Below are 12,532 nucleotides of genomic sequence, written 5' to 3'. Positions count from 1 at the left end.
ATATTTGCCTTTTTTATTTATATTTTAAGAAGCTTAAACATTCTTAGGTTCATTTGAAACATGACATATTATTGGAACTTTTAAATTCAAAAACAGAAATAGCTTATCTTATTCAGATGTGCAAACATTGACCACACGTCTCAGTGTATATATATTTATAATTGTAGTTTTGACACAAAACAAAATGTATTCACTGAGATTTTAGAATGTAGTCGTCTCAGATGACAGAAGACTTTCCTGCACTAATGTGAAGGGTGATACTGAGATCTGGACTGCAGGTCATAGGTCAGGTCAGGCTCAAAGGCAGTGGTTTTGATGCGCAAGATGTCACGCAGGTGAGAGTCAGTTAGTCGTGTCCTCACGCGGCTCTTGTTAAAGTTCATAACCGAAAAGGTCTGCTCACACAAATATGTCGAGCCGAACAAGCTCAGCATTTTCTTAGCAAATGTTCGAATCTCTTGGAACCTGCCTTCATCCAGCTGGCGGTAAAAGTCTGCAAGAGAGAGCTGTTGGTGTCGACTGCGGCACTCGGCGTCACACTGCAGCTCAATGAGCTCCAGCTGCAGGTGGTCAGGAGCAGTATCAGGGGCCACGGAGAAAGGAGAGGAAAACATCGTGATCTCCTTCTCAATAGCTGCAAAATCCCGAAAGCGATGTTGGAACTCCTCAGTCAGAGATGAGATGTCTGCTGCATACCTCCTTGTTTGCGCGTTGATATTGCTCTGTGGAAAGCTGGTCATGATTCCCTGCAGTGCCGGGAAGTGTGTGGCATTGGGCTGTGGTTGTGACAGGTGCCTTTGGAAAAGTTTCAGCTTGGTTCCAAAGGTTTGGATGTGTGAATACAGTTGGCTTATCACTGCATTTGGCCCCTGAAGGCTCGTGTTCAGCACGTTCAGGTGCTTTGTTGTGTCAACTAAAAAACTCAAATCAGCCAGCCAAACTGGGTCACTTAGTTCTGTGATTGATTGTCCCTTTTTTGCCATGAACTCTCCGATTTCCTGCCTAAGAGAGCAGAAGCGCTGCAGTGCAGAGCCTCGACAGAGCCATCTCACGTCGTTGTGATAGACAACATCTCCATATTCAGCCTGGATGTCTATTAGAAACTGTTGAAACTGACGGTGGCACAGGGCTTTGGAGCGAATATAATTAATAGCCTTTATTACCGGTTTCATAACATGATCATATTTGAGATGTTTGGCACACAGAACTTCCTGGTGAATAATGCAATGAAGTTTTATAGCTTTACCTCCGTGTTCGACGACTTTTTCGCAGATACGGGTTGATAATCCACTCCGTTCGCCAGCCATGGCAGGTGCGCCGTCCGTAATAATCCCAGAAACTTTATTCCACGGGAGTTTCATGTCATCTACGGCCGAGCAAACAGAAACGAATAAATCTGTTCCTCTTGTTTGGTTTTTAAGGCTCTGCAGGTCAAGTAGCTCTTCAGTCACGTTCATGTCGCTGTCCACTCCTCTCAAAAAAATAAGTAATTGAGCAGTGTCAGATGCGTCCGTGCTTTCGTCGCAAGCCAAGGAAAAAAAGTCAAACTCCTTTCCTCTGGCCCCCAACTTTTGTCTCTTAATATCTGATGACACATCTTCAATTCTCCGTGCCACAGTGTTACGAGCCAGGCAAACATTGGCAAAATCTTGCTTCTTCTCAGGACAGAGTTTTTCTACCATTGTCATCACGCAGTCTTTGATAAATTCACCCTCGGTAAAGGGTTTGCTGTGCTTAGCGATCAGCGTTGCCACCTCGTAGCTCGCCTTTGTGGCATTTTCATTTGACTCTCGGGCTCTTGTGAAAAATCGCTGCTGTGACGTTAAACCAGCTTCCAGTTGCTTCAATTTTTTGCTACGTTCGCTCCCCGTTAGCTTGTCATACATGTCCGCATGTTTCGTCTGATAGTGTCTCTTGACATTGTATTCCTTAAACACAGACACAGTCTCTTGGCAGATTAGGCAGACACAGTTGTTTCGTATTTCAGTGAAAAAATAGTCCAATTTCCACTTGTCCTAGAAGAGCCGACGCTCAGTGTCAACTTTCCTTTGTTTTATTTGCGGTCACCATCTCTGAAATTGTCCGGAAGGATCACACAGGTGTCACGCAGCCAGAGTTCAACCGAGTGCCGCTGCCCTCTAGTGGATACATATAAAATAGCTTTTGTAGGTGTGCATTTTATACGCTGGTCAACAGTGGTGGCGTGGCAGGCCACATATTATAGATTTTATGACAGAGGCTGCGGGCCTGATGAAAATTGACCACGGGCCGCAATTGGCCCGCGGGCCGGACTTTGGACATGCCTGCTCTACTGGATGCAGAGGGGGCTGAGAGAGGCAAACGCTAGCTTTCCTCCGACATGCTAATGCACGGCTGTAATGATTATGATTTGTGGTAGAAATGCTCAGGAGTCGATTCATTGACTTAAAAACGCAACTGAAGATCTCAGAGCTGGATCTATCAAACATTGGAAAATTCAGTGTTTTTGATGCTAAGGGAGAGAACTCTCTGTGTCCAGGATTAATGAAGAAGGCGTTAACGAAGCTAAATGCAATTCCAGTTATGTTTTTGAACATACATATAGGGAACAATGCTATAACAGCTAGAAATAAAAAAAAAAAGAAGAAGTGATTTTTTCCTAATGTGTCCTTTAAGTTCTAGATGCTAACCCTAACCGTAACCCACAATACAGGATTATTGAAACTTGCACGAATCACTCTGACTACAACTCTAAGTAAACTAATGCTGAGAGTACACTGTTATAAGATGGTAACATGGTCTCCTTTGAGTATCATCGCCAGCAAATGAATGAGTCACTGAAATGTCCCCACAAAGCATTGAAACCCAGCGTGAGAGAGCGAGAGTGAAAGATGAAGCCAAGTCAGTTTAATTTTGTAACAGACAAAAATCTAGAACAAAACACTTCTACCTGTTTGTGGAACAGAGGAACAGACAAAAGAGCAACGCAAATAATATTTTCATACTGTTTACAGTTTGTATTCATGAAGAAAACATAATTTTACAAAAGCTAACAAAGGATAAAACTTGATTTATTGGTCTGTCAAATTAATTTACTTATATGTCCCAGCATTTGATGTCTTCATTTGTGACAGCCTTCCTCCTGACCTTTTCCTGCCAGTTCTATCTCAGCATCCTTTAACCCACTTCTTAGCTGAACATTGTGTGCATTTTGTGCATAAACGTACAGGTCCCTCCAACACAAAGGGCCATAATTACATAGAAACAGTGTGTACTGGAGCCTACCAGAGCACATTTGCCTCACCATTCAAAACAAATACAGTTTACATACAGTAATATTCGGTGCACAGTGAAGTACACGTGCATGAAGAGGTTTTAGGTGTTATATCATAACTTTATGCACTGCATTTGTTCTCAAATACTCACCGTAATTGAATAGATTTTTAGGTATTATTTAAAAAACTTAACGTCTGTAAAGTTTAAATGACCCCACGATGTCTGTCGATTTTTGGGCGTATTCAAACTGCATAAGCAAGTTCATTATTAATTATTATTTTAACTCATAATAATTTAAATTACAGAACAGACAGGGAATAATAATCCTCCACCAGTACATTATAGTCAATGCTTCAGCAAATCTCTTTCATTTTTGTTTGGATCATTTTGCTGTCATCGATTTGTGTAATGCCTTTCAAATATGTGAAAAGAGCCAACGAAATGAAACAAAACCATAGAAAACCTTGAACAAGGTTAAAGCTGAACTCTCAGGACACGATGGATCACATTTTTGGTGATTCACAGCTATTCACGAGTTTGCAACAGAAAGCAACACAGTAGCAACACATTTTTGTACCAAAGTTTTCGCACAACACTCCCACTCTCCAGCAGATAGTTATTTTGGAACAGTGTTATTGGGGAGATGTTCTTCTAAAATGGAAGTGTATGGACCGTCCTGCTGGTGTGTGTGGAAGTGTGAGCTGTCTGGAACATGGGATACACTCATACTTAGTGACTGACATGGTGATAAAATGGGTTTGTTTTGTCATTTGGAGCAGAAATGTGTCATTAGCTGATGATCAGACATAACTAAAAATGGCTTGGTGTTGGATGAGGAAGGTGAAACTAGCAGTGGAAAGAGCTGTGATAATTTGGACTAAAGTAAAAGCACAATTTCATGGCTAAAATGTGCGCAAGTACTTATGCCAAATTTCTACTCAAATAAAAGTATGAACGAAAGAAAATTACTACTCAAAGTACTGCTTACTACTTTTTAATGTAATTTACTAGCATTTTAGTTCTGTCTTTTATACAAAACTTGATTAATTCAACAGTTTGAGGCTGAATTAAGTTCATTTAAATAAGTAATTAGCATGTGTTTTTAAAATGTTGTGAAGAAAATTTGAAAAATTACAGGAAGTGTGCAGAGTTCTAAAACATACTGTATTACCAGAGAATTATATCAAAACGTTTAGCACAATTTACACATTTCTTTCTTTAAACATTACTCCAGTTTCCAGTCATGTTTTTATGCATTGAACCATCATTTCTGTGACATGAGAGGAGTTTTGGTACAGTGTAAAACACGATTGCTAGGTAACTGTTATGGAATTCCTTAATGGGATTTCCTCATTTACATCCAGGAAGTAAAATAATAAAAATTACCCAACAGGGATAGTATTTGTAATTATTTTTTATTTTTTTAGGCAAATCCATCCATCTTTTAATCCAATGCACCACCAGACTTATGAAACTTGGTACAAACATATCTCATATCAGGACAAGTAAAATATTATGTAATGACCCCGCCCTAAACTTCACAGTGAGTCAGCGGTCGTGGGCGGAAACCCAATTTTTTCAAAATTTTAAACCTCATACTTTTTCAGTCAGAAGGTTTGAAAATGTGTCAAAATTTACTTCACCCATGTGCAATTAAAGGTAATTTAAAACATTTTTTGGATCCAATTTAAAATGTGGGCATGGCGAGCACTTAAAACTTGCGTATCTTTCTTGCATACATTCTCCACATCACACTGAACATAAATGCCAAAGGGGAAACGTGCGGCGGTGAGTAGTATAAAGTTAGTATTGTTTGTGTGGGGGGAGGGTTACTGTGGGCACCAGGATGAGAGGCGGGCTCTTCATGTATATTCGTGTATATAAGGCACCGGACTATCACAGCAACAATTAGTTAAATTAGGATACACATAAAAGAACCACACAACCAAAAGCTTCATTAATTTATTTTTTTACTAAAAGCTTTTTTAAACAAAATAAATATGTTATTGATTGAGCACTCATCAAGCTGTGCTGTTTATGTTTGTAGAAATGAGCAGTGAAACAGACAGGAGGAATGACACTGCTACAGGTTTAAAATTGTAATCATAAAAGTACAATAACCCCAAAAAACATACTTAATTACAGTCATGTGAGCTTTTGTAATGGGTTACTTTCCATCCCTGGAAGTTAGTAACATCTTTGTGTTGACTCAAAGATTAAACTCATTTCAGTGACTTTTTGAACACATTCTACTTTTACAATATCACACTTTGACTTCTAAAATTAATCATCAAATACAACTATATGAAATTATTGTCTTGTGTGATATCATGTATTGAATCTTCTGGTCTCCCTGCATGGTTTCTGTGAATGTTCATAATTATGTCCTCATCACCTCTGTTCCCCGTGGACTCTCTGTCGCTCACTGCTGACAGCTTCTTATACAACACTTCTGCTGCTCCTCCTACCAGAAAACTTCAATTTCTTTCAAATAGATTTCCTCTTGACATGGAAAAGAAACGCAGGGATGTGGATATGATATCACATGACCAGGGGTAGTACATTTCTGAAAAGTTTCAAAATCTCAAGCGCATTTGATAAAAGCTTTACAAGACAATATCAAATAATTTTGAGCACTTGTTCCAAACAGGACTTTGTTTTTTTATGTATATACCTTTAGAAATACAAGTTATGTGTATTATTTAATGTTGCCGTAAATCAGATCAAACCAAACTGACTTTGTATTTTTATGACTGAAAGTACTAGATATCCATTTTGCTTACAATGAAGTTTATTGCATCTTAAGCCCCATTTATACACGATTCCCAGTAAATTCCCATGTGCAGATTGCCAGAACACTCAGCTCTGACCCACTTTCACACAGGCTTCAGTCCCAGAACATTTCCAGGTTTGATCTGTTCACAATTAACTCTGGCTTCATTCACACATATGTCGCTGCTCTGGCAAAATGCCAGGTCAATTCCCAGGTCAAGCTGCATGCGTGAATGGAGTTTTAGTTTCCCCAAATACTTTTTTACCCTTGTGTGACAAATCTCTTGGATCACTACTTATTGCAGTGGTCTAAAAATATTGCGCACTTACCTACAGCAATACAAGCACTATGATTTTTTAAGAGAAGAGCTTTTCACAACTTTAAGAGGAGCCCAGAGCAAAGTTTATCATCAGAGTAAAGCTACGTATTAGATATTATTTTATTACAAAATCAGGTGCATCCCCTTTAAAAACATCTAAATGAACTAACACAGTCTTTGTTTTGCAGGGGTGGTGGGTGTTGTTCTGTGTTGAGTGTTGCACATTGTTACACGATCAGCTAAATCATACACTTCCTAGGTTTAACAGACAGGTCTTATTGCTCATGTTTGCTGTTTACCAGGTTAATTTGCACTTTCTGTTAGACCCCTGGACTACACTATCCATCCACAGTCTCACAGGGTTTGGCTCCTCTGTTATTGACCTTCATGCTCTCATTAGTGCAGACCAGACCATTAGAGCAGTGGGTTCCAGCGGTGGTCTGTGGTTTAGGGCGCTCCTCCAATGGGAAATACTATTTATATGCATGCAATATTGAGTCTATACCTCAGCCATGAAGCTATCAGGCCAAAATTGAATAATTGCAGCCAGACGCTCTTGACATGTGCCGTTTTTGTTCACTGAACAGGCCAATCACACATATTGTCAGCGTTTCTTCCATCAGTGAATGAATCATGCAATGTATAGGGGTTGTCTTGAAAGGAGCTATAAGTATAAGTCACATAAAAAAATAAGCATAAGTATAATCTCAAAATTGTTTGTTGAAAGGGACATATTATACTACAACGGTGTTCCCTCATCTTTAGTTCATTTAAAGTTGTATGTTTGAGTATTCCTCTATTGTCCTGCAACTGAAGCTCGAGTGCTCAGAAAAAAATTCTGCTTTCACCTAACCCCTATCCCGGCCCACATTCCTGTACTAAGTATGATTATTCGAAAAATGGAAACTCCAATTGATACGTTCTAAAATGTCACATAACAAATATTCAACAAAAAAAACATGTACCGTATTTTTCGGACTATAAGTCGCACCTTTTTTCATAGTTTTGGCCGGGGTGCGACTTATACTTATATTTATACTTATGTACTAATACTCCGGAGCAACTTATATGTGATATTATTTGTTATTTTCACACTTGCAACCACATTTCATACTCCAGTGCGACTTATATATGTTTTTTTCTTCTCTATTATGCATTTTTTGGCTGGTGGAAAATACGGAATATGTGTTGACAATCACTATGCGGAGGCGGAGCTTAACCATTCTGCAGTTTTCCTATCACTAAGCAGTTTTAAATCAATATTGCGATGAACAAAATGCAAGAAGATGATTTAATTACAGTAGGTTACAGTCCAATAGTAAGAACCTGAAAAAGGCACAATACGTTTCCTTTAAATTTCCTGTATTGTGGTCGGCCAACTTTAAATAAGTGAGAGCGAATGATCCAAAAATAAGGCAATTCTCTGTGGGATGTTATAAGGAAAGTGCACGATTGCATCTTTGAATGAGTCATAGATCTTTCAGCATAAATACAAAATACAGTTACATACAGTTTACAGTGAGGCATTTTACAGAGAAACTCCAGTTCCCCGTGAGGCTCTTTTGGACTTGTTTAATCAACACCTTCATCTCGGTGAATTACGTGTGTGTGATTAACTGGAGCAGGCCTAGATTCTCCTCCAACACTTTTTAAACACTGCTCTCTCCTCTCAGTTTTTTTGTCCCCCATTTTCTCTCATCCATCCTTCTCTTGCCACCTATCTCTTTTCCTCTTCTCTCCCTTTATCTTTTCCTATCTTCTCCTTGTCACCTGCTCAAAAAACACTCTCTATTCCATATTCTCGCCCTCTAATCTTTCCTCTCTCTCCTCCCGTCTCTATTCTCCATTCCTCTTTTTTTATGATTCTCTCTCTTGTTACCTCTGCCTTCTCTCTGCTCTGTACTGCAGTGAAGTCAGCCTGCTCTTTGCCTCCACTGCCTGCAACATTAACTTTAGTAAAATAATCGGTTAAACCTGCTTCAGTCTCGTGACTCAGCTTCAGGGTTCAGCCTGTAAACCATTACATATTTTCTATTAATACGGATTCATTCATTATTGAAGAGTCACCAATAGGAGCATCCAGAGCCTCCAAAGGCCAAGGCTTTCAAAATCCAATGATAATTATTCTTATAACCAGTTTTAGTCAGAGATAAGACGATATTGTTTTCTGCGGTTTGTGTGTCACATTTTTTTTTTCAATCCAATATATATAAACATTATAAAACGGTCCCCACAGCCTTTTTGAACCGGCTTGACTCCCATTTACCGGCACAAAACAAAAGCTACGGGGTGTATTTAATTCAATCCGGCCCCTTGGACTGAAATGGAAAGCTCTCGCTTAAATCAGATTTTTGAAAACAGCGACATCACCGCTTCCCAGATTCAAAACGTTGTCTATCTCACATCTGTTGCCCTGGGAGACGAAAGCTACAATTTCATATTTAATGGATGTCCCCGGAGCTGTGTTTCTCAAGGGTCACTGTGTTTAAGACATATTTCAGGAGAAAACTGATGGATGTCAGGGTTATCGGTCTAGAATAGAAGACTGAAGACCTACATTTAGAAAATAATAAAGCATAATTTAGCTTATGGCATATGGTCCTGTCCCAATACACGCACTACGCACTACACACTTGACTGAAGTGTGCATTTTCTGCATGACATGAGTAAGTGCACAAGGGCCCAGAGGTGGTAAACATGAGAATTGGGACTGACTTCAGAGCGTTGTGAAAGCGGTAAAGAAAAACAGCAGCATAAAACAGCTGTCATTGTTGTTTAACCGCAGTTGAATTAATCACAAAGTCTCAGCTCAGTTTAGTTTAGATCATTTGCTGAAATGGCCTCAAATAAATGAGAACAGGCTTAATGTTTTTTTCAATGTTGTTGCTGGACAGTCGCAGATTTATTTAGAATATCATCAGTTTAACTGTTAAGACATTTCTTTTCACTGTTTTCCTCTATCTCCCGCTGCTAAGTTGCTAGGGCCACCAGCGCTGCGTTGTTTGAAAATGTTAAAATTAAATGCATTGTGAGAAATGTACTTGCCTGAAGTGTGTAGTGAAATGTGGATCAAAACATTCTAAGAATTGGAACACCCTGCACTCCTCAGCGGCTCGTCGTAATTGCTCATTTGTGCGCAAGTGCGGGACAGGGCCTAAGCACGGCTTTAAGGGGGAGAGTAAAGTAACTGTCCTTGATTCCTCTCTGGAATATCTTTGTTCCCCAGCTTAGTTTAGCTACTCAGAGTTTAGACACTCAGTTTGTTTCTATCTTCTCCCCTGTCACGGGTCTTTCCTCCCTGAAAACCTGGAACTAGTTTGCTCTTCCTGTCTCTGACCATCACTGACTGACCTCTGCGGGTTGGTTTTGCACCAATGTCCAACCAATCAGCACACACGCTGCGTCAGGAGGACTGATCAGAGAGAAGTGGGTTCATTTGTCCATTATGTAGAACATTATAGGTGATGTTACCAAATGGCACAGATTAAACATCCTGCAAATCGATGCAAACAATATTGACAAAATTTACATTTTACACAGTAAATTTGTCATGTAAAGTCTCTTTAATAAAACATCAGAAACTTTTATCTGAGTTTAAGCGATCATCTTGGGAAGGGAAAATGTCTCTTGAGAGAGTTCATTTTAATCCAGTTTCAAATTGAACTTTTGAATTACATTTTAGGAAAATGTTATTCCAACGGTCAATGCATGAAGACTCTCCTTGTGCCAGAGATATCATAAACCTCCCCGAAAGTATGTGGACCTCCAAAAAGAGGAATGGTGCTATAGCAACGAAAAGCCTATTGTCGCCATGGCAATGCTCAGAGGTCATCTGCAGGTCACTAAAACTTATTTCTCCATGGAGACAAGATGGTGATGTCAGCGGGTGTCTCATATATAAAACTTTACAGGGAATTCTGACTAAAAGTGTAAGTATACAGACAAAACACACACAATCACACACTTGGTCCAATGAGGTTGATTTGATCTTTTGATAATTGATTTCAAAGAAGTCTGCAAGTGAGCAGTCAAAGCAGATATGAAAAACAAACAAACTCTGGTCTGAATAAAGAGCCTTTTAAAATCTCAGGGAAATATCTGCCGGAGAAACTGTGGTTGCCAAGTTGCCCACCAGTACCATGTGTTCTGGAACTGTCCTGCTGCTATATTGGACTGAGATTCATAAAGCATCCAGGCACTTTTGGACATCCCATCCCACTTGATTTCAGAACAATGTATCTAGGCCTCAAAACTCCTGCCATGGACACTGTGAATGGATACCACTGGTGGATACCACTGGAACATTCTTCTGGCTGCAGGGGAAAAGGCCATCACAAGGAAATAGATGGCATAAACTTTACCAACAATCAAGGCCTGACATTATAGTTTACACTTTTGAGTTCAAATGTAAAGGGTAAGACAAATACAATATATTACTAAATGCAAGATAGATACAGTTACAGTACATTTGGTCACATTCTGTGTACATGTAAATATATCATATCAATGGTTTTCACCATATTGCAGCGTTAAACTCCACCTCAAATCAACACTCTTGTCATACACCATGCTACATCCATCTGGTCATTTGTTTGTATTTGCTTGTATTTGTCGGGGACCAGAACAAGACAATTCAATTCAAAGCTTGGAGATTTACAAACTACATGACTGCAAGGATGAATTGTTGACTTGCTGTGCCTCAGCTAAGCCCTGTACTTTGCTTGGCCTGGCTGTGTCCACCTTCCAACTCCAAAAATAAGACGTCAAATGGGTCTAAAAATACTCCCTTTTGAAAACATCTTGAATGAGATTGGGTTCATGGTCAATTGTGAGTAATCGTTTGTTATATTTCTGCCCGGTGAGTAATATGACCTCGAAACACAAAAAACTGTTCTTACACAACAGCTGAGTTTTCTACCTTTATTCAACCAGCAGATAAGTTCTCTCTGCAGTGCGGGTTTGTAGCCAATATGAAAAATGACATACCTGGGATATACAAGCAGTTAGTAATAGTTAATAGTAATTAAAACAGAATAAACATGGCCTAAACTAATTATGGCTACACTGACTTACCACAAGAGTAACTTTATTAAAATGGAACTAAACAGCTAAACTCCGCCCAGAACCACAATCCAAATGAGCTTTTAAGCTGAGAGAGAGTGAGGGGGTGGAGTCTGGAACAACAAGGAACTGCTGTACTTGTACTTGAAACTCCACCCTGCCAGTGTGTGACTGAGAACTAATCAGAGCAACGGTGAGTGATGTCATAAACATGCAGTGGCAGATTTGAACCATATATGGCAGCACACCCTCGGTTTTAGACCTAAAGTAGCAAATTAACCCTAGTTTTCACTGTTGACCTGTTCAGTTTTAGATTGAAAGATTTTTGTTATCTACTAAACTATTAAAATCGAGACACATGATTATACACTATGGAGTTCCTGATGCTCAAAAGGAGCAGGAAGAAGTTTAAGAATTGCAACTACCTGACAACAATGTAGTAATTTCACCCTTCCAAGTATCTTGCAACGATTTCTTCCTTATAATATCTCGAATGAATTATGTCTTGATTCAATTTAAAGATGCTGTATCTGATTTTCATGTGTAAACAACATTGGAAACAGAACTTGTTCATTTTACTCTTTACACTGTTTGCAGCAGTCGTCATGTATCGCTCAATTAATGCATTAGCAGTGTCCAAAATATTCAGCCAACTCTCTGAGCCCAGAGCAAGTTTTTCCGTAGTAAAGCTAACAAACAATGGCACGTTAACGGCACATTTCCTGCTTCTTGGAGAATAAAATGCTTTTTATGTTTAGATGCAGAGAAAGCGCTGTGGCAAAACAGATTTTTCTTGATTACGGTCTTATTGCCGATAAGTGTGGAAAATCTTATGGAGAAGACAAAAACGGTTCCGTGTCAAAGTGGTCACGGACTGTTTTTTCTCGAGTAACAACCACAAGTTGACTCAAAACGCTACCTTAAATACCGGGTACAGGTTCTTTGTCAATATTCAAGCTATTCCACAATTTTACGGTGCAGATGGGAATAAAAATGTCTTTCTCACTACGTGTATTTCTCACATGTTAAAATGTATCTGTCCCCATACCGCTGTGATAATTGACTTCTTGCTGATTCTTTCTACGAACTGCAGTACTTTGATGTGTCACTGTGTACCAATAAAT

At 39.3% G+C, this 12,532-nt stretch overlaps 1 protein-coding gene across 1 annotated transcript; it reads right to left on the bottom strand.

Annotated features, from left to right (window-relative positions):
- Positions 1-242: 242 nt before the first annotated feature.
- Positions 243-1,886, bottom strand: LOC140361352 (general transcription factor II-I repeat domain-containing protein 2). Its single transcript, XM_072447066.1, has one exon. It carries the CDS (start codon positions 1,884-1,886, stop codon positions 243-245), a length of 1,644 nt encoding a protein of 547 aa, XP_072303167.1.
- Positions 1,887-12,532: the final 10,646 nt, after the last annotated feature.

The sequence above is a fragment of the Eucyclogobius newberryi genome, unplaced genomic scaffold (assembly GCF_026437365.1).
Source record: "Eucyclogobius newberryi isolate DKJ021-1_F unplaced genomic scaffold, fEucNew1.0.hap1 SCAF_157, whole genome shotgun sequence".
Lineage (NCBI taxonomy): Eukaryota > Metazoa > Chordata > Actinopteri > Gobiiformes > Gobiidae > Eucyclogobius > Eucyclogobius newberryi.
The sequence above is the reverse complement of the archived record's forward strand: the minus strand, read 5'-3'. Positions and strand labels throughout refer to the sequence as shown.

What these genes read in the sequence shown, in the direction of transcription:
- LOC140361352 (XM_072447066.1), bottom strand. Translation starts at nt 1,886, where the DNA reads ATGTATGACAAGCTAACGGGGAGCGAACGTAGCAAAAAATTGAAGCAA.